The 19,610-nt window shown below is 53.6% G+C and overlaps 1 protein-coding gene across 2 annotated transcripts; it reads left to right on the forward strand.

The window, feature by feature from the left end:
* The first annotated feature begins 655 nt into the window (after positions 1-655).
* SHF (Src homology 2 domain containing F) lies at positions 656-11,142 on the forward strand. Of its 2 annotated transcripts, XM_075714132.1 has the most exons (4): positions 656-689; positions 1,770-1,988; positions 3,636-3,773; positions 11,117-11,142. In XM_075714132.1, exons 1-4 carry the CDS (start codon positions 656-658, stop codon positions 11,140-11,142), a joined length of 417 nt encoding a protein of 138 aa, XP_075570247.1. The 2 variants fall into 2 exon arrangements, with proteins under 2 accessions (XP_075570247.1, XP_075570248.1); XM_075714133.1 differs by lacking the exon at positions 3,636-3,773.
* The last annotated feature ends 8,468 nt before the right edge of the window (positions 11,143-19,610 follow it).

A 19,610-nucleotide genomic window follows, 5' to 3' on the forward strand; every position in this document is an offset into this window, starting at 1 on the left:
AGGCTGTTTGTAGCTCTTTCGTAAGAAATGTCTTCAAACGAGCCTGCAGGAGCCCTGGAAAATAACCAGTGAGTTCCCAGTCGTGCCAGTGCCAGCTGACACCCCTGTACTAGGTAGGATCTGGGCCCTTTCTCCACCTTGGGTGAGGAAATGTGGCTGCATGCAGGGAGAGCATCTGCGTGCCATGGGGTGGGGAACAGCACTGCTGGCAGTCCTGCACCATGGTGGGGGCCTTGCTGGGACATCTGTGTGGGTGCTGGCAGCACCAAGCCGATGGTAAGGGAGGCGGCCTGGCTGCCTTCTGCTCTGCTTGGCTCTGTCCCAGCTTTCGGGACAAAGGCTGGAGCATTTCCATGGCTGAGCGCCAGTACCTGGAAAGCCGCTGGCTGCCAGCACCCGCTCTGCGGGGCTGCCATGGTGTGGGCTTAGGGTCCCAGCTGCCACTCTGGCTGCTGCTAGCAGAGCTCGTGGTGTTTGAAACAGGGTTTGACTGGTCCCTGACCCCCCACAAAAAGGCAGGGAGTACCCTAACCCTTCTCCTACCATTCCCCTCTTCCAGCTGGCTGTCCTGGAGGACTATGCAGATCCCTTTGATGCGGCGCAGGTGGCTGGTAGCCAGGCAGGGCTGGAGAAGGTGATGGAGAACGATGGATACATGGAGCCGTATGAAGCCCAGAAGATGATGGCTGGTAAGGTGGAAGGCTCCATGCAGAGGCCACTCTTTGTGCCTCTGGTCCCTGGTTTGTGAATTTGGTGGCCACTGTACTCTGTTCCTTGCAGCCTGTGACAGCATCAGGTCCTCCAGACAAAGCAAACCTGGGCCATCGCTGTGATGGTGCACAGCCACTTTGCAGGCAAATTTTCACAGCTTCAGCCGTGTGTGATGGGCTTGCCGTAGCCAGGGCACTCGCAAAGGCTACCCGAGCAATAAAGGCACCTTGATATTTCTGCCTGTAGTAGTACCTCCTGGGACCACGGTGCCTGCCCGCCAGGCTGAGCCAGGAGAGACCCGACATTCGATGCATCTGGCATAAAACTAAGACAGATGTGGGAGCTATTTAATTTGGTTAGGATTGGGCCAGAGTGTGCCATTGTCTGCTGCAGCAGCGGGGTCCCCAGTGGGCTTGTTTATGTCTGGAAAGCAAGCAAGAAAGCAAGTGAGAGTGTGCACTCCTAAAGGCATTGCTCTTACCACTACAGCACATGCAGGGTCGCTGTGCAGGCTCACACGCTCCAGGCTCTGGCTCTGCTTTGCAGTCCCATGGTTTTCCTGGAGCAAGTGGTTTCTGGAAAGCTCGTGTGGCTTTTTGGACTAGACCATTGCATTTCTTGGAAAAATCAGCAAGCAACAAAGAGGCTGCTTGTGTCTGTGGGAGAGACTTTTGCTTTGCTTAAGGGAAGGGCATTTTATTAAACTAGCCACACTCGGTGTCCAGGGAAGAAATTTGCCTCGCTGCTCACAGGGAATCAGGGGATGCTCTGTCCCCATGGACCCTGCTTTGTGGGGCTGCCTGGGAGTGGGGATGTTGTACTGTGGGGAGAGAAGGCATCTTGGTGCTGTGGACTGCTCAGGACCTGGCTGCCCATCAGTCCCCCCTCTTCTGGCCCATGCTTGCCGGAGGTTTGTGGGGTCTCCTCCATTGCTGATTCTCCCTACCCCATGTCACCCTTGGGTGAAATTGAGCCCTTTCATCTAGCAGGGCTTTGGGGACCATGGCCGGGCTGTATTGGGCAAAAAGCTTATGGTCTTTTCCTTCTTCTCCGGCTAGAGATCCGCCAGAAGGGCTTATGGGAGGCTCCCACCCGGCCACTGCACCTCTACGATACTCCCTATGAGCCTGTGCTTGGAGGGCTGGACATGGACAGTGACTGCTCAACTTGCCCCAGACCGAGGGAGTCCCGGCTGCCTGAGGACGATGAGAGGCCACCAGAGGAGTACGACCAGCCCTGGGAGTGGAAGAAGGAGCGGATCTCCAAAGCTTTTGCAGGTGAGTGATGGGAGCAGCCATAAAGGATGGATAGTAGCTATAAAGCAACCGATGCTGTGTTGCATTTTGCAGGGGGGAAGCTGGCTCCTTGGGGTTCCTTCATCTTTTGGGGGTCCGTAGTGTTGGCCTCTGCATTTCTGTGGCTCGGGGAGTGCTTGTGCACTTGCAGAAGCTGTTTCCCTTTGGCAGGAAGCCAGGCTGGGTGGAGTGGTAAATGGAGCTGCCTTGGCAGCCTGTCCAGTGCCCATCTCTCATTGCCTCTCCCCTGCTCTACTGATCATAGCCTCCAGTGCAAGTTGACATCCCCCAACCCCAAATTGCAGGGGAGAGACTCAGGTAGATCCCTCCTTCCTTGGGGCAGAAGGAGAGCTGGGTGCTCCCCTAGGAGCTTTTGGCCAGGTGATCGTCCAGCCCCTGTCCTATTTATTTGTGCTGTGGGATCGATTGTGTTTGTGTTTGTTAATGAGGAAATCCATGCTATGCATTAGCGCTGGCTCCTCTGCCAGTACTGGCTAATTGCCACGCTTTTATCTAGGATGCATTTTAATTGCAGCAGTATGCATCTATGCTGCAGCCAGCGTGCACAAGGTGCTTGAGCCAGTGGTTGTTGGTGCTGTGGGGATGCTGGCAGAGAGAGATGTGGAGATTCCAGTTTGGGAGTGATTCACCTTTTGGGTTTGGGCTCTGTGAGCTGGAGATATGTGTGTTGGGCTCTGCCGCGGTATCTGCTCCTGCCTGGGGTTGCACTCATGCCGCTGGGACTTGGCCAGGCGCAGGGCTGGTACTTGTGGCACGCTGTGCCAAGGATTTGGCTTGTTGGGCTCTGTCATGAAACGTGGCGCGCTGCCGGGCTGGGTTTGTGCTGAGGTGTCTGTGCTCCAGATCTGGGTGGATGAGCTGTCTTGCTTCATGTCCCTGGGTGGAGGTTGTGTGTTCACATGTCTGGCTCGCGCATGGATGCACGTGGTGCTCCCCAGGGTGCTTCACGCTTGCTTCAAGTTCTGAGGGTGTCAGGTTGCTGTGCCCTGGGCCTCATTAGGACCTGCTGCCTGTTTTCCTCCAGAGCCAGAGCGGATCCTGCTGTGGCTCCCAGGGCGTTCCTCCTCTCTTGTGATGCCGGGATCTCTCTGCTGGCCCTTTCCCCCTTTGGGGGAGGCCTGCGAGACCCCTGCTGATGGCCACCTGGTACCGGCATGAGGCAGCAACCTGCTGGTGCCTGGCAGGGGAACCCGGACCCTGTGGGGTGGCCAGAAAGTGCCCGGGGCAAGATGGGTGCATGGGCAGGACAGATGGCAACGGGATGCTCGGCGGAGGTCCCCCAGACGGACGTGCATGTGGGACAGGGGTGATCGCAGGCTCCCCCCCTACCCCAGAGAGGGTCGGCTGGGAAAGCTGATGGAGGAGCAGGGTGTCTCCATCAGGAATGTGCCCCACATCAGGCCACTTCATGCTCAGTGCTGGGGAGGGGCAAGGTGGTCAAACTGGCATAGGGCTTCCAGGAATTTAGCCCTCAGGTCTTTCCCCCCACAACTGCTCTCCTTCTCTGTGGGCCTGGTGTTGCTGACAGTTTTTTCTAAGCCCTTTCTGTCTCTCTTTCTCTTTCTCTTTCTTTTTCTCTCTCTTTCCTGCCCCCCCACCCCCATCCAGTTGAAATCAAGGTCATTAAAGACCTGCCATGGCCACCACCGGTGGGACAGCTTGACAGCGGTGAAAGCCCCCCGGATGGCGAGTCCAGTGCCTCTGTCCCTCCGCAGCATGGCCAGCCCAGCTACGAAGACGCCAACGGTGGGTCTCGTGTGACAGCGGGGTGTCCGGGGGGGCTGCGGCCGGTGCTCGCTGCGACCCTGCCTTGCTGCCCCGCCGGCCCTGGGATGCTGTGATGCCTTGCAGCTTGCCCAGACCTAGCAGGGCTCTGCCCACTGTCTGCGGGCTGCTGCCAGACATCCACCTTCCTCCTCCGCCTTCCCCCAGCTCCTCCTGGCTCATTCACTTGTCCTGTGCCGGACACCAGACATTTGTCTTTGCCTCTTCTGCATCTTCTCCAGCTCCACGATGCCTGTTTGCATGCAGCAGTCAATCTGCACCAGGGGATTATTCGGTGGCAGAGTTATTACCTTCTCTTTTGTTCTCTCCTCTTTGCCTCCAAATTCCCAATGTTTGATGGCTGCTTTTATGGTCTTCTCAACAACTGCTCTGAGCATTTAGCTGATGTTTTCTTGTGACTCTTAATACCCAGGTCCCTTACAGGTGTGGTAGCAGCTAATTCAGATCATGCCGTGGAGGTTGAGGTTGTTTTTTTCCCTGTGTACCTCGCTTCATCATTTAGCACTGCTCCGTTTCCTCCGGTATTTTATTACCTTGCTGCTCAGTGGCAGGAGGTTTTTGCTATCCTGAATAACTAAATCTCCCAGGCACACTTTGTCATCTCAGGTTTGCCTTGTTGTGAAGCCCTTTTTGTGTGTGCTGAGTGGCAGAGCCCCCATGTAAATCGCCCTTGGACTCTGCTGGCTTCACTTAGGAAAGCCAAATATTGCTGCTTCTCTTTTAACCCATTATTAATATTTTAAGGACTTACTCTTATGCTGTGGTGGATTAGGGTTTTGCCAAGAGCATTAGGTGGTGGGGTTTGTCGAAAGCCACCCAGGCTTTCGGGGTTGGGATGACCTCGTTCACATGCTGCCGCTCTTGCAGGGAACTGGGATGGATCTGCAAGACATGACTTTCTCTGCAAACTGGCAGCTGTGCCCTGGCGTGCTGTGTCTGCCCGTGCGTCACTAATGCTGCTTCTGGTAGACACTGCGACATGCCAGGTGCATATGTCTGATTTCCTTATCTGCAGTTACCCAGAGCCCTGCAGAGCTTTGTAAAAAAACACAACAGTACTGCTTTTGCTGCCTCCTAGGTGGGTTTGAGCATGAGGTTGCACGTGACAGCTGATTTTGCTGCTGATTATAGGGGAACCCCAGAGCAATCTGACTGCTCTGCTGGGGCCATGTTGGGGTACTGTCCCAAACCTGTAGGGATGCTAAAGGCTGAGATCAGTCCTGAAAAAGAAAGGTCTTGGCAGGGGGAAACTTCCTTGTCCTCTTCCTACAATGAATGCAGGTGTCAAGAAAAATTCATTTCTTTGCTATACAGTCTCTTCTCTTCCCCCATCATTTGTTATCCCCGCAGTCACTCTGACATGCATCCTGCTCCTGATGAACATGTCAGTTTGTCATTTTTCTTGGTTTTAGCAACAAAGAGTCTCTTTTTTTACCTGACTTGCTTTGTTGTGTTAAGTTTATCTTGCCAGAGTTTTGTCTCATTTTCTACTTTCCCTGTCTGGGGGTGACTTGAACTTCTTGAAGGATGTCTTCTTACTCCTAGGGGCTTGTTTTTAATATCCTGTTTAATCCATGCACATGCCTCTGCCTCTCTCGGACAGGTGCAATGCATTTCTTCTGAGCCTCTAACATGATGAGTTTGTGATGCCAGCAAACACTTTGGTGTTTTGACTGTCTGGCTTTTTAACGATTGCCCCACTTTTTTAAGGTGATGAGTTGAAATTGAAGCCTGGATGTTATGTACAAGGGCGAGCCTGGCTGGTAAAAAGCCAGACCACTGCAGAGGCAGGGCTTGTCAAACCTTAATGCTGGGCACCTCCTCCTCAAGCTCCTTCTCGGGGGGTTTTAAGCCATGCTAAGCTGCAGAGGATTTTGGCTGGCTTTCCTTTTGGCTGCCTTCCTCTCTTCTTGGTGCTGGAGGGGCTGGAGACCTGCTTGACTGCGTAGGGCCCAGGCAAGGTTCCCTGCAAATAGCTGTCTTAGAGGATGCCCTGCTAGAGAGAAAAACATCCCTCTCTGGGTATGTTTTGCCTCTGTCCCGCAGCAGCGTGGCCTTGGCATCACCCTGCTTTGCTGCTGGGGCTGGGGGGAGGATGATGCTAGAGCATGTCCTCACTGCCTGCAGAGTTGGGGTGCTCCAAAAGCAAACTTTGCCCCTGCCTGGAGTCCCAGTGGCCAGCAGCGGACAGAGGGCTGAGCCAGGACCAGCCTCACCCTCCAGCAGATAGGAAGCACAGCGAGGGGGAATTTGCCCAGCCAGGGAAGTCCAGCTCGTCCTGGGGACAAGGGGAGCTGCTGCACCCAGGCTCAGCTGCCTCCGGGGCACCTGGGCCTCCACAGCATCAGCCACTGGCAGCCACGTGTCAAGGCAGCTCTGCCTGATCGATAAGTAATTTGTGTAAGGGGGCTTGCATTGCAGGGGAGCAATAACGATCTCTCTGGAGGAGAGAGAAACAATACTGTTAATGCTGAAATCATCCTGCACGGAAATAACAGTTGGCAGAAGGCTGGGTCCCCAGGGCACGTCTCGGTTAATCCCCCACCGCTCTCCGGGTGGCACACACTGGGCCACTGCTCTTTACCGGTATCCGGGGGCCTGTGGTTGGGCTGGTGCCGGGCAGGTGGCTGCATCAGGGAGGGATCTCACAGTCAAAATGTCCCCTTGCCACCTTGGGGTATTATTTTTTTCACCCCAAGAGGTTTACTTGTACTGGCAGAAATGTGTCCATCGTTTCCAAACTGATTGCTCCCTTTAGCTCCATTTCCCCCCTCCTCTTTTTTTTTAATTTAATTTTTTTTTTTCCCTGAAGACTGGAGAGCTGCTCCTTACTTCTTCTCACTTAACTCTATGCTGCACCCACTGAATCTCTGGTTGCATTAGCAAAGCTTCTCTGAGCTTTCGAAACCTCCCTGGAAAATATTTCCAGGGGTTTGCGCACTGCAAGGACCCCAGTCCTGGTGTGGTGGGGACCTGACCTTGTATATCCTGGGGCACTGCACTGAGCAACAGTCCAAGAGCTGCCCTGCCCTTGCTTAAAGCAGGGGGATGGGGCGGTATGATGGGACCCAGCATGATGTGATGTGACGTGGCTCTGGCTCTTTCTGTGGGCTCCCTCTGCGGGGGGGGTGGGGAAAGCTGGGAGCCCAGCCTGTCCAGCTGCTCCTGCCATTGATTGCAACGTGTCTGTCTTGCAGGTCCATCAGAGGGGCTGGGGTATGGCCGCACCTCACCCTGCAGGGAGGAAAAGGCCAGGGCTGCCCTCAGGCATGGCTCCAGCAGCCTCAAGAGCTCAAAGACGCTGATTGCGGAGCCTGGCCCCTTTGTCGGGGAGAGGATTGACCCTGCCCTGCCCCTGGAGAGCCAGTGGTAAGTCCTGCCTGCCCTGAGCACTGCCTGACCCCTCTGCCTGCTCCAGGATCCCTGTGGCCACACCACGAGGAGCCCTGGGGCAGACCTGCTTCTTCGTTTCTTTCCTGGCCCTGTGATTCTGCCTGCTTGTCCCTGCTACCCTTCTTGCAGTTGTGGTGTCCCCATGTGCCCTCTACATGCCCCTAAGCTGCCCAGTGGGAGCCCTGCCCCTTGTCCCCCAACCCCAGCAGTGCTACCCACATCCCTCTCCTGCAATGTGACTGCTGTCCCTGGGGAGGTGCCGGGGATGCTGGTGTTGCTGCTGCCCTGGGGCAGTGTCCTGCCCAGGGTGTCCACTCTCTGCCTGGCACAGCTGGTCCCTCTCCTGCCTGCAGCTGGTACCACGGGGCTATCAGCCGGACGGACGCAGAGACGCTGCTGAGGCTGTGCAAGGAGGCCAGCTACTTGGTGCGCAACAGTGAGACCAGCAAGAATGACTTCTCCCTCTCCTTGAAGTGAGTGAGCCTCATGGGGCTGGGGGGGTGGTGGACCCACAGCAAAGGTGACCCACTGCCATGGGTGACCCCTTGCGGGTAGGTGCCTCATGCGAATGTGTGCCCATGCCGATGGGGTACTTCTGAGACAACCACGGAGTGGTCAGAAATGGCTGGAATATGGAGTCCGCACTTCTCTGCGGTGTGGCATAGGCTTCTGGTTTGGTGTCTGGCAAAAGTATCTCTCGGGAAGGCTTGTAGATCTGGAGGCACACTGCTTTTCCCTTGGCAGTGCTAGTAATTCTTCAGACAGATAAAATTATGTGCCTCACTGCTTACTCAAATGTGTCTGGTTACAACTTCCAGCTCTGGCTTCTTGTTACCCCCCTTTTTTTTTTTTGTAGCTTAGTTTCATGGGAAAATAAAGTTTGTGTGATCCCATTACTGACGGAAATGCAGGTACTCATCCCTGCCTCCCCAGGCCACATAACTGTTGAAGCCCTTGCTCTTGATTTAGAGAGGGTGTTATGCTGCTTTGGTTTCCCAACAGGGAAACCTCACCCCCACGGCACAGCTTGGTTTATGCTTGGGTTTTGCGGGGGGATGTTTGCACCCTCCCCAAGTTTTCCAGTTTCCCTTAGTGCTAAAACTGCATGAAGCATCGCCGCATGTGTCCTGCCAGGGAGAAGCTGCCCACAGTGCCTCATCCAGCTCTTTCAGGATTCTTCAGGCAGCCCAAACCCACAAAATCAAAGCTGTTACTGTCCTGAAGATGGTGGTGGATTAGCAAATACCTTCTTGCCCTTCTGCTGAACAAGTATATTAGCTCTGTTCCTGACAGATGTAAAAAAAGTATTTATTGAGCACTTCAGTTGTGTCTGCCCAACAACAGGCCATGTATCCCTATGCTTTTCTCAATATACTTTAAGTTTCTTCAGTGGCCTCTGTACCTGCATTGCTCCCTGGTGGTTTCAGCCTCCCCCGTTTATTTCCCAGTGACACAATTGTGAATTAGATTGCTCGGTCTCTCTCTCTACTTTTTTCACTTTTTTGCTGCCTTCAGCACCAAACCAGGGCAGAAGTTTAGCGGAAAATATTCTTTCTTCCTTCTGCACTTGTAGCTTTCAGATCAGACAACAAGTCTTTCTGGAAAAGCTCCCTCCTCTCCTTTTTTTTTGTCAGAATTTTTACTGATGTTTTAATTTTCTCAATATTTTTTCCTTGCCCTGGCTTGCAAGCAATTTTGAAGCTACAGCTTCTGCTGGTTGATGAATCATATTCAAGGCTGCGAGAAGTCCTCTCAGCCATCGCCTTGTGGGTGGCATTAGCCAGCATGTATGTTGGAGAGCCTGGGAGGTGGAATTGGGGTTGTGGATGGGGCTTACTCCCTTGCCAGTGTGAGTGCCCCTTTCTATCACCGCTCTACAAGACAGTCACCCATTTCTTTGGGATTTTTTCCTTACTTCTTACTGCCCATCCTTAGCCTCATGGCAAAAATGAACTCCCCAGAGGAGACTGCAGCCCATCCAGGAGCTGCTTGAGCATTGCCTGTCCACTGGCTGTGCTTGCAGAGAGCCCACAGCCTTGGGAGCATGATTTTTACTCCACTGCCTTTCTCTGTAGAGCCTTTTCAAGGAAAATCCCCTGGGACTCTTTTTATACAGCTGTAAGCTGACTGTCTGTGTGTTTCTCTATTTTTTTTTTTTTAAACTCTTTCCTTTTTTCCTTGAGGAAGGAGGTGCAGCTGAGGAGACAGTCTGAAAGAGAGTTCCAGTGCTGACCTAAAGCCCTTTTGTGCTGCTTTAAAGGAAAATATGCACAAGAGAGAGCAGCAGGAGCGGCTGTACCCATATTGCATCAGGTAGCCGGAAGGATTTAACTGTGCCGTGACAGTCCTGGCTGGTCCAGGCTAGGGAGCCCCATGTTGCCTGTTGTGGGCAGAGTTGTAGTGTCATTGCCTCAGATGCTGGGGGAATGAGTCCCTCCTGGCTTGCGCCTCTGTGAGACTGGCTGAGGCCATGCTGTAAAGGTTTGGGTCCTTTCTCATGTCTGTAAGGTGCTCAGCAGGAGCAGCACCTGCCCCTTGTCCTTGTCCCATCCCTTCTGCTGGCTGCGAGGCTGTCTGATTTGCAGCATGGTCCCTCAGACATCTCTCCTGTGGTCCGGTCTCAGTCACATCTCTGAACTTGTGACAGAGACCTGGGGAGTGACACAGCCAGCATCACCTCTCTGTGGACCTGTATTGCAGTGCTCCAGCTCTGGACCGACACTGATCCTGCACTGGGGTCCTGTGCATCTTTCCCCTGCCAGCGCTAGGCAAGGGCTGGGTCTATCTGTAGACAAGGTGCAGCACCGAGGGCAGCTCTGCGTGTTAGTGGTGCGACCGTGTGTGTGTGCAGGATAAACCCATGCATCTTCATGGGGTGCCGTGTGTGGTACAGCCCCCACAGCAATTCCCTGCACCCCACTGCTGGAACACAGGATGTGGCTGGCTATCTCTTCTCCTTGGCCCCTGGCAGAGGGCTGTGGCTTGCCCCTCTGTCTTCCCCTGGGATGTCGGATGCCCTGCCTCTCTGTGCTAAATGGATTGCAAACCCATTCTGCTAATGCAGCCGGGCTGTCCATTACAGGCACCGTCTCCAGCTGGGGGGATGGGACTGGCCTGCGCAGTGCTGGAAGTGGCTCAGCATTGCTGATGAGGTCCTGTCTGCTTTTAAGTCATCAATATTTTGCCATAATGTGCATTCCAGACGCTGCAGACAGACTGTGTCTCTCCTCGGAGACGCAAATTAATAGCAACAGGGCCATTAGCCCGTCACTTGGAATCAGCGCTCGTGGTAGGATCTGCCTGTGCAGCCTTGCGTGGCTCGGTGCCCGTGCTCTGCTGGGAAATGGCCTCGCTACGCTGAGCGGGTTTTATGGAGCCTGCAGTATTGGCATTGGGGGGGCAACAGGCTGTGGGCCAAAGGAGAGAATCCTGCTTTGCCATGGTGAGACTGGGGATACATGAGCCATGATCTTCCTGTGCGAGCCAGGCGGTTACAAAAGGGGCTTTGCCACATGCAAGGAGTGAAAGCTGCTGCCCCTACATCACCCTGCAGTGAGAGCCCCTGCTGCTCCTGCCTGGGCTGTGCCCTTGCTTCCCTGCCTGCGTGCACCCACCCCAGCCTCAGGCACCATCCTTGTCCCCAGATAGACACCTCGCACCCCACTGCATGGCTGTGTTCCCTGGGGGGACACACAATGCAGTGTGGCCAGCCATGTCCCTCCCTTGTGCTGTGGGCTTCATCTGGAGTTGGCCAAGAGCAGGATGGTGTGGGCAGGGCCATGGCTGGGGACAGGAGCCAGCAGCATCCCCCTCAGCTGTAGGGGCAGGCTGCCTGTCTTGGGGTGGCCAGGAGCTGACAGGAGACTGGGGCCAGCTGTACCCCGTAACCCTGCTTCGATCTCTCCTTGCAGGAGCAGCCAGGGCTTCATGCACATGAAACTGTCCCGGACCCAAGAGAACAAGTATGTGCTGGGTCAGCACAGCCCGCCCTTCGACAGCGTACCGGAGATCATTCATCACTACGCCAGCCGCAAGCTGCCCATCAAGGGGGCTGAGCACATGTCCTTGCTTTACCCGGTGGCTATCCGTACCCTATAGTCCTCACCCACAGGCCAGGCTTGAGGCTGGGTGCACCCGAAACTGGCCCATCTGCAGGGCTAAGTGCCACCGTGCCAAGGATGGGCTCCAGACCAGCAGCCCGTGAGCAGCAAGCTGGGCACGGACAGTGCTGTTGGGGATTGCTGCAGCTGGACCTCTCATCCCACTCTCTTGTGGGGCTCCTGTGCACCAGTTTGCTCGCTGTGATGGTGCTGGGGGGACCCCCCGTGTGAGGAGCTGAGTGGGGTTTGCTGGCTGCCCACTGCCCTTGCCTGCCTCAGGGCAGAGCTCGGGATGCAAGGACTGGGGCTGGGGCCTTGGAGAAGCCTGCGGGGGAGTGATGTGCAAGAAAAGGGGGAGAAATCATCTGTTAACAGGCCTGAGGTGCCTTTGTGAGGGTGCCTGGCTCTGCCCATGGGAGACAAAAAGGCTGTGCCCGCAGGCGAGGAGGCTGGTGGGGGGCGAGTGGGGACCTGCCTGGGGCTAGTGAGGCATGGGGGGGGCCAAGCGAGCAGCAGCCCCCACCCGTATGGGTGCTCAGTACTCACTGCCATCCTTTGCCAAATGTAAATAGTGACCAGTCTCAGCTGCGCGTGCAGCACCACTGCCTAATGAAGCGGTGCATGGTTGCCTCTTGCTCCATGGGGACTGCGCTCCCGGTTCCCACCACCTCGAGTTGGGGGGTCAGTGTGGCAGAATGGTGGGAGGGGGATTTTATTACACAAAAGCTCTAAGCAAATGGATTTTTCCTTGCATACACTGAGACCCGTGTGCCTAAGCGGTCCAGCCAGCTCACTTGTTTGAGACACAGGGGACAAGGGACACTGGTGGTCATGCTGTCACTATGTCTTTGTGACCAATCACGGGCAGCAATGAGCTGATTTTGGACTTGCCTGTTATTCCGGTAGAAGGGGGTACTTTGGGATCTTTTGCCTCCTTGTTTTCCTTCACCCCTTGTAAGTCTTAAGCAAAATCCCTGAATTTCACAGATCTATTCTCCTCTTCTAGGTATTTAGTGGCTTCAGTCCTGTTGTTCATCTTCCTGACACCTTATCTTTGGGCCAGCTTGCTCCTTCTCTTCATTTGGCTGAAGCTACATCTGGTGCTCTGTAGCATTAACGCATACCTTGCCTTTTAACCTTTTTCCTGGTGTTGCTTGTACTGTACATTTCCTCCATCCATGCTTCAGACTAAGCTCAGTCTTGCTGTTACTCCCCTGCAGCATGTTTCCTTTCCCCTCCGCTCCCTAGGTGGTCCCACTGTGTTCAGCTAGAGGGGATGGCAGCAGCAAATTCACTGCTGGACCAGCAAAACCTTTTGCATCAGTGGAGCAAAGCGCTTGGGGTGTTGGTGGGATGCGTTAGCGGTGGCTTGATGAAGGCTTTGTGAAAAAGCATCATCCTCCCCACCACCTGCTCCCAGGAAGGAGCTGGTCCTGCAGGGTTGCTGGGGGGGATGGAGGTGATCAATGGGACTGCAGGGACCTTGCATGGGTGAGCGCTGGAGCCATGACAGGTAGAGCAGGGCTACCATCTGGGACTCTGGGGTTTTCCAGACATAATCTGTAGCTGGGGGATCACTGTTCTGATTGCCCATCATGCCTTTGAGCTGCTGTGGGGACCATTGGGCACAGCCAGTGTGGTCCCCAAGTGCACCCTGCAGTTGGGAGCCTGCAGAAACTGTTGGTTTGTTCCAGGATGCCTCAGCCTCTGCCGCTCCTTAAAAGGCAGCAGTTTGAGCTCAGCGGGTGCCGAATGTCTCCTTACAGCCCTGCTTGGCTGCTGGCTGCTCCCTGGCTGCCTCCTTCCATCCCAGGGAGGCATCTTGTCTGGCAGGGACAGAGGCAACTCCAGCTGGAGGTTTTTTTCCTAGCAGTGCCACACCAGAGCCTGAAGAAAGGCCTGAAGATGCAGAAATCTGCAGAGATGCCCTTGGGATGCCCTTGCTGCATGTAAAAGGTTTCAAGGGCCCTTAGCAGCCCTGCTGTGCCCTGATGGCTCCAGCACAGAACTCATCCCGGGGGATACTCTGCCTTCTCCGTGGCTGCAGCTGGCAAAGCAGAGGTTTCTTGGGTCCATGTAGCCAGGGAATAAAGGCACAGGAGAGCCTCCCCATGTATTGTGTTGTGGTTGGTTTTTTTCTTGAGAAACTATGGCAGGGAGCAAACTGCCTGGCACCCAGTGCTGGCTGTACCAGTCAGTGAGCTCACGGCCTTATGGTGAGATCCTGCCCAAGCAGCCTGGCTCCATCTCACAGGGGCATCCCTGCAGAGCGCTGAGGGGTGTGAGACGTGTGCATCGCACCAGCTCCCCAGAAACAGTCATGGACCAGCAGGACTGCTTTGGAGCTGGGCTTTGTGTCCAAGTGCTTCAGCTAAGCAGCTCTCAATCCTCCCTGTGGCAATTACATCCCTCTTCAGCTTTCTCTTCTCCAGGCTAAAGAAGCGCAACTCCTCAAGCATCTCCTTGTACAACATGTTCTCCAGCCCTGACCATCCTAGTGATCCTCTGCAAGACTCTCTCCTTGTACCTGGGGTTCAAAACTGGACACAGTATCCAGATGTGGCCTCACCAGTGCCAAATAAAGGTCAACTTCCTTTGACCTGCTGGCTACAGTCATATGATAACTTGGGTTGGAAGGGACCTCAGGAGGTCTCTAGTCCACTCTCCTGCTCCAAGCAGTGTTAGCGTTGACCAGAGTCAAGAAGGGCTTTTTATTTTGGAGAGAAGAAGAACTGCCCTAAGCCCAGCTAATTTTTTTTTTCCCCTCTTCATAATATTACCAGGAGGCACTGGACACCAGGGATGAAGAGGGCTGCAAATTCATTGCAACCTGAGGGCAACACCTCCAGCGCAATGGAGCCTCCAGCTCCATGTGGGCCCTCATGTGGTGGAAGAGGTCCAACAAGAAAGATGTAGGGGCAGGGTGCAGGATACAGAGCTATAGTGAAGAGCCAGCCCACAGCTTGACATCAGGTCAGGGGATGGACGTGATCTCAAATGGGGCAGATCCAAGCAGGTCCTGGGTCCTGTTTGGACCTGGGGAGGCCTCGTTTTGGGATTCTCATAGAAAGTGTGTGACTCTGGGTCTGGCTAGTGGATTGCATCCTCTGTTTGTGATGGGAGCTCCCCAGAAAATTTGGATTGAATCTCTCTTGCAAGGCTATTTTAGTGCTACCTTTTGCTGTCCCATGACTGAAATGAGTGTTGTTTGGAAATAAGAGAGGGGGGACTGCCATGTGACAGGGCTAGAGAGGTGATGGGGGATCCCCATTCATGAGGATGCTAATCTGCAGGACAGACAAAGGCCTGAGCAACCTGACGTGGCTTTGAGGTTAACCCCATTGGGAGCATGAAGGTTGACCAGAGACCTTTGTCTGTGGCAATTCCCAATCCACTTGTCCCAGCAATCCCCTGTGTCCTCCCGGCTGCCTCTGTTCTCTGTCCCTCCTCCCTGCAAGTGAAACAGCTCTGTCATTCACTGCCTGATCTCTAGTCCCTTGATAAGCCCTCCATAATTGCCAAGCTGTTTTAGCATGCTGCTGGCCCTGATAATGAAGGAAGGAAGTTTGTTTTGTAATTGGATTAGCACTGGTGGGAACATGCTCTTGCATGGTGATCAGGGCTGAGCTGGTGTGGCCTGCAAGCCCTGTGCCACTCCGTCTGGTTGTGGGTCAGCTTGGGGCTGCGCTTACTCCTGCACAGGACTTCACTGGCCAAAAGATACGTCTTGCAGGAGGAAGGCAACCAAGAGGGGTGAAAGGCTGATTCAGGGCAAAATTTGAGCTTGCCCTCCTCGGAAGCTGGGGTGTGTTTGCTGAAACTCTGTCACAGTCCCTAATATCTCCCACCTGCTGGTAATGAAGCACTTGGGTTAGCCTCAAGCCCAACATCAGCCTCATCACCCACCCTAGCACAAGCCATCAGGGCTCCTGAACACCTCATAGGCTGGAGAGTATCACCAGCAACTGATCCTTGCACGACTGGGTAAAACCCTCAGATGTGTGTAGGCTGTGATCCATCATCCATGCCCCCTCCCTGGTCCTCTAGCCTGGAGAAGTTCCCTTAAGCCCAAGCCTAGTGATTAGTTTAAAACCCCAGCCCTAGCCATGATGCCTGAGTTGCTTGAATACCACTGAAAACACAGTACCCAGTATTCTGTCTCCAACCACAGCAATCTGCAGAAGGGTCAAATAACCCAACAACTCAGCTGCCAAAGTTTATAGCAAAGGAGAGAAATTTGTTCCTGATCCCTGCAGGCTACCAGCAAAATGTGCAATGTAGCACATACATAGCACACACATGCATGTGGCACGCACATGGCTCAGCTGAATGCCTCCTTTCAAATCTTCTCATAAAGACCATCATATTTGACACAAGGGGCAAGTTTCAGCTCCTAACTCAGAGACCATCCTTGCCCAGTCCCTTTGGTATGCTTCCCCAGCATCGTCTCAAACCAGTTACTTGCTCCTGGTACACTGTTTGAAAATTGTCCCAAAATATCCATGCTTGGATGCCTCCACCTAATTTTCAGTCTACACTTGTGAGCAGTTCTCTCCTTTTCCTTGCACAATTTTGGAGGCGTGTCTCCAAAACAGCATGCTCGGGCAGATCTGGGTGAGATCTTCCCAGTGCCTTGCTAGTGATGTGGTTGTGTCCCTCCCAGCAAAGCATCCCAGGCATGATGACTCCACACTCCCAGCCCTGCACTGCTTGCTATTAACATTAGTGGGGTCATCTCAAGACTGGGGTGGAGGAACAGTGCTAGAAGCATGTCTTTGCTCAGAGACACCCCTTTTAATACAACCCATCATTTACTTGATGAGCTGGTTCCTCCTCTGCTATATCCATACCCATGACTTCCAGCACTGGAAACTGGTTCATATTGGGTGGCAAATGAAACCCCTTCCTTAAATCTAACCAGCCTAAATGTGCTGCATCACCTTGTCTAAGTTAATTATCAAAGAAAAAATCATTATGTTAGACTGAGACAATGTATCTGTGATGAATGTTTCCATTTGCCTTCCTCTCTTGAATCTGGGTTTCCTTCAAAAAACTTCAGAAGGGTATGAAAGTCTAGATATGTTTTAATCCCTCTTTTCCCTTTTTTGGATGTGGGAGGCACATTTGCTGCATTTGTTTGCTATTTGAGCCATATCCAGGTTATTCTAAATCTGGTCCTTCCTTCACAGTGAGGTGACCTTGCTCCTTTCCTCCCCAATCTCATGCAGCACCTCCTGCTTGACCCTCATCTCATTCATTCAAAGTGTGTCTTCATCTGGTGGTCCTGCCTCAGGTGTTCTGTGTCCTTCACATCATGCTCAGCTGGATGACCTGCACAGCTACAAGTCTTTCTCTTAATTTCTAGGATAAATGTATGCATGCTGAATTTTTCTCCATTAAATGGCAGTACAGAGCAAGTCCTGATCTGTGCCTGCATGGGACCGATGGGTGCTCTGCACATGTGTCCTCTGTTCCTGTATGGGGTAGCCTTGCTGCGCATGTACAGTGCACTGTGATTTACTGCCCATATGCAGCATTACGGCCTCTGCACATGCACAGTGTGTCCTGATTTACTGCACACGTTAAGGGTTACCTCTCTGCAGATTCACAGCACACCTGATTTTAGTGCCTACACTTAGTGCACTCTCTCTGACCAAGCCTAGCATGTCCTAATTTACAGGGAAGGCTCTTGCATTTCTTTGCCTCTGTGTAGATCACCTTGAGTCACTGCACACACGTGCCACTGCCCCTCTCCAAGGGGAACAGTCTGCCTGATTTGCCCCTTGTGCATGCAGCAGTCTTGGATTTAGTGTATGCCATGGGTGGGCACTCCATGTGGTGTAGTGTGGCCTCCACGTGCTCACAACATCCTAATTTATTGCACGTGCATTAGCTGCTTTCCCACACATGTGTCTTGTGGCCCCTGGGCAAGCACATCACAGTGGTGCTTTCTGCATGTGTGCAAGACACTAGCATCATGTTCTGATGTCTGAGCAACCCCCAACTCTAGCTGGTAATTTATGGTAAAGACTGCAGGCTCTGTGCTGCACCTAATTGCCTTTTCCTTCTGCATATGCAGGCTGTCCAAGCCTCCTCTGCCACCATTTGCTCTGTCCCTCTAATAACCATGTCTTACAAGGGCTGAGATGCAGCCTGGCACCACCATCCTGGGCTCTCCTGGCTCATGTCCTGCTCTGGAAACCGTGGGCTGTGTGGTGACTAGGTGTTAAAGTCCTGCCAGAGGTAACAGAGGGTGTCTGTGGTGGGCAGCAAGACCCAGCATTCAGGATGCCATTTAAGCCAGAGTCCTAGGTGCTCTGCAGATTGCAGCTCCAGTAACTGAGGTCTTCTCAGGGGATGTTTATGGGAACCCAATGACTTCCTCTACTGACCTGTTGGCTTTGGAAAACTGGAATATCAGAGACCCCAGAAATGCTTCAGAGGGCAGAAGGGACCATGCAGCCCAGAGGAGAGTGTTGTCACTCAAAGAAGTTGCAGAATGTGCCCATCCAAGCCTACACCAAGAAAGGTGAGGAAGGCATGTGACCCACAGCCATGGCCTATGGCAGCCTGTGAAGGAAGCACGGGAGAGGGAGGGTCTCACATCACTTGCCCTGGGAAGGTCTCCAGCCCTGTTTGTGATGCTGGTGACCAGAGCATGCAGGGAGAGCTGCCAGCTGGAGCTGACTGAGGCTGGGAAAGAGGAGGTACAAGCTGAGACTTCTCCAATTTGTTGTAGGGAAGGTGGTTCCTAGTTTTCTTCTTTTCCAGAGAGGGGCTCAGCTAAAAAGCATCTTGCCCGCTTCTGCTGTGACTTGTAGCTGAGCTCCCAGATGCTATGGGCTGGGGGCAGCGGTCCAGGTGGGACCAGGAAGGCTGGAGAGTGCATCACCCACGTGGCGAGGGCTCTTGCCCTTATGTTTGACTTCCAGCCAGTCCCAAAGGAAGCAGCACATCATGCATCACAGCAGTCAAGAGAGCAAGCACAGGGATTTTGCCTGGTCCCCTCTGCATCACAGACCCCACACTGCCCTGCTCAGCTGAGGGTCCCTCTGAAAGTCCATTATTCAGGGTGACCCTAGGTTTTGCATCACTGGCACCGCTGACCCCGCAGACAACATGGCAATTCATGCTGGCAGCAGCTGCTCCTGTTATCAGCACCACAATAATTGTCCATGCTGGGCTGGTCCCACTCAGGGCCCTTAGCAGCAAGATTCTTCTTTTATCATTGTACATCTCATTCCCATCTCAGCAGCTGCAGTAAATGTCTGTCTGTTATCAAGGCCAAACACCCATGAGAATGCAAGGTTGGGTTGCTCTGTGGCGGGTAATGATTTTGACACGCTCGCGGGTTGCTTGGGGTGTGGAGTGGGAGCATCTCTCTCCTGTGGCTTGATGCAGGGATAAGACGGGGCCTCTCATGGTGGTGCCAGGAGGGGGGATATCCCTGCATCCCGCCTCTCCCAGCTCTGCTATCCATTCAGCAGTGCAGCTGGTCCGTCCACGGTCTCTTCATGTGCCGGGTTGGGGGGAGCAGGGACAGGCAATCCCTCCCTGATGGTGGAGGCGCTGCTCATTTCCATTTAGAGAGAGGAATTTCAATCTCAACTTGACGTCTCCTTGCCACCATGCAAGCCAAGACCCAAATTTCCAATTTTCTTCCCCATGCAATTGCCAGATGCTTTCTGCTGGCTTGGGAACTGAAGCGCATTAGAGATGCTGCAGCCTGGCAGAGGCGGACAGTTGGGTAGGTGAACACGGATGATTATCTCTGTATAGCTCCACAGGGCAGCTGGCATGTATGGCTTCTCTGCACCCAAATTTACTGCACTGCCTGTGGCCCAAAGTGCTCCCATTGTTTCTCATTAGCCCCCTTCCCTACCCCTGCCCAGGGACAGGAGATTAAAACCAGCATCCAGAGTTGGCCCCTGCACTACAGGATCTGAATCACTTGGGGGACAGAGGATGTCCACACAAGAAGTCACCCAGATGACCATGGCAATGAGGACAACCAGCTATTTCTGTCTTCCAGTGCGAAAAATGCAAGAAGAAATCTAGCAAGGGGGTGGGGGTGTCCTTGTTTGCTGCCTACATTGAGTACATGTTCACCTGCCCACGGACAGGTGGATGTAAGGAAGCCTGTGATCCTTGATGTGGTCTCCCCCACCATATACTTAGAACATCTGTTCCTGTAGGAATAAAGAAACACCACAGTTTTGCTCAGCCAAAAATGTGACAGCTTGTGGAAAAGAAGCTGGAGAGGGTTGGTGGGGGGAGCCACCACCTTGCAGGTGATGCTTTCCTC

This window comes from Pelecanus crispus, chromosome 7 (assembly GCF_030463565.1).
Source record: "Pelecanus crispus isolate bPelCri1 chromosome 7, bPelCri1.pri, whole genome shotgun sequence".
Taxonomy (NCBI): Eukaryota; Metazoa; Chordata; class Aves; order Pelecaniformes; family Pelecanidae; genus Pelecanus; species Pelecanus crispus.